Raw genomic sequence first — 1,949 nt, 5'->3', positions numbered from 1 at the left:
GTAAATGGGGATAATGCTTAACCATTCTCACAAGGGTGCTGTGAGTCTTAATTCATTAGTATTAGGTAAGTGCTTTGAGATTTTTGGATGAAGATGCTAAAGAAGGGCAAAGTATTATTGGAAGAGCTTACTGCAAGTCCTATAGTGTACTTTTACTATATCCAGCCCACGTACTCCACTGTGTGTAAAAGGACAACACTCTCTTTATAGAGCATTATATCATCCTGATCTGTAATAACAGCATTTTGCATTCTGAGTTTATGCCTGAGGACAGAAGGGTGAATACTGATTATACTGATGGTGCGCCAGGCCAAGTTCTATACTGAATTACCCCCATGCATTCCCCTATACCCCCCTGAAGTCAGGCAGAATTTGGTGTGGACACATGGAAAGCAGATGTAATTTCATGAAATTGCCCTACCTCATCCTGTTGCAGTTTCTCTATCAGAACTGTCACAACGCTAGCCAGCTTGGTCTCAGTTATACAGGCAATCCTGAGGGCAATTTTGCCCTTATCTTGGTCATCCATGTTTGCCAGGAGGGAAACAACCTCATTATAAACACCTGAAATTAAATAAAAGGATTCGGCTGGTTACCACTGATAGTAGAAATTGATGCTGGCCTCTTTAATTCATTATCCAGTAAAGATTCTGCAGGAGCCCAAACACTGTGAGAAGTAGACCTGGGAATCATGTAAATCCTCTTCCTTGCTCCTGATGACCAGGTTTGTTTGCTGAACTACCCAATGTGTTTGGGCGGAAATCATAATGAAGAAAATTTGCTCCTTTCAAGTAGATTCCCACGTAAATTAATCTTCCTTTCCCTCTTTACTATCAATTCAAGAGTTTTGATCACATACAGAATAATAATTTATGGTCAAAATTTTCAAAACTGGGTGCCTAAACTTAAGCTCCTAAATCCATATTAAGGCACCTATGCCCTGAGTCAGCATCCTAATCACATGCTTAACTCTAAGCCAACAAAGAGACCTAAAGTTAAGCACATGCTTAAGAGTTTTGCTTAGTCAGGGCCTCATTTTCAAAAATCCTGAGCACCCAGATGTACCTATTGGCTATGCTGGGAACTTTTGGGGGCTCAGTATCTCTTGAAAATCAGGCCACTTTTTTAGACCTCAGTATGAATTTAGAAGCCTAACTTTAGGCCCCCTGTTTTGAAGAAAGCCTTTAATCTTATTGTATGGTCGTTTAAATACTTGCAGAGAAGACTCATGGAACAGAGTTCATCCGGTTGCCTGTAGAGGTCATAAAGGACTTTTTCCCTCATGCACAATTGACTAGGTGTACGCTGTGAGTGGGGTCAAGTGGTTCCCTCCAACCTTCATCTGAAACATCAGGAACTGACCATAGCAGGAGAAGGGACACCTGGTAAGGTGGACCAGTGCTCCAAGATGGTTCAGAGAATCTGTTTCCTTAGATGTCCTGCTCACATGCTCAGGGTCCAACTGATCTCCAGAGTTGTGGGTGGGAAGGAATTTTCCCCTGCTCAGATTGGCAGGGACCTTTGGGTGGGAGGATGGGACACTGATCACCTGCTAGGATCATCTGGGTATATCTGACCTAATCAATTCTCTACCGTTGCAAGGGTCTCAGGCATTGGTGGAACCGCAGTCTCTCCTGTCCTCTGCCTATGGCACACAAGAGTTTAGTCTCCTAAAGACTGAAATGTTTTAGTCCAAGACAAGTTTTTGGTTCAGTGTAGGGTTGCTAGGTGACATTTTAATGGCCTGTGAAATACAGGAAGTCAGACTAGATGATTTAATGGTCCCTTCTGGCCTTAAACTCTACGAAACTATGAAATAGCTGATATATTAAAAAAATCCAGATTTTATCTCCCATGTATCTCTTAGCTGTGGGCAGAAATTCTCCAGGTGACTTAATATTTAACAAGAACTCTGAAATGCCATATTTATCTGTCTCCATTGTAACAGC

At 42.0% G+C, this 1,949-nt stretch overlaps 1 protein-coding gene across 1 annotated transcript in view; it reads right to left on the bottom strand.

Annotated features, from left to right (window-relative positions):
- LOC115271377 (maestro heat-like repeat-containing protein family member 2B) overlaps positions 1–529 on the bottom strand; it is a 50,306-nt gene extending 49,777 nt beyond the window's left edge. Inside the window, exon 1 of the mRNA XM_029913593.1 lies at positions 422–529. Within this exon, the coding sequence (XP_029769453.1) occupies positions 422–529 (108 nt within the window). The remainder of the gene's footprint in view (positions 1–421) is intronic.
- Positions 530–1,949: the final 1,420 nt, after the last annotated feature.

Source organism: Terrapene carolina, unplaced genomic scaffold (assembly GCF_002925995.2).
Source record: "Terrapene carolina triunguis isolate 2854851 unplaced genomic scaffold, T_m_triunguis-2.0 Scaffold724, whole genome shotgun sequence".
NCBI lineage: Eukaryota > Metazoa > Chordata > Testudines > Emydidae > Terrapene > Terrapene triunguis.
Note: the sequence above shows the minus strand (reverse complement) of the source record. Positions and strands in the feature narration are given on the sequence as shown.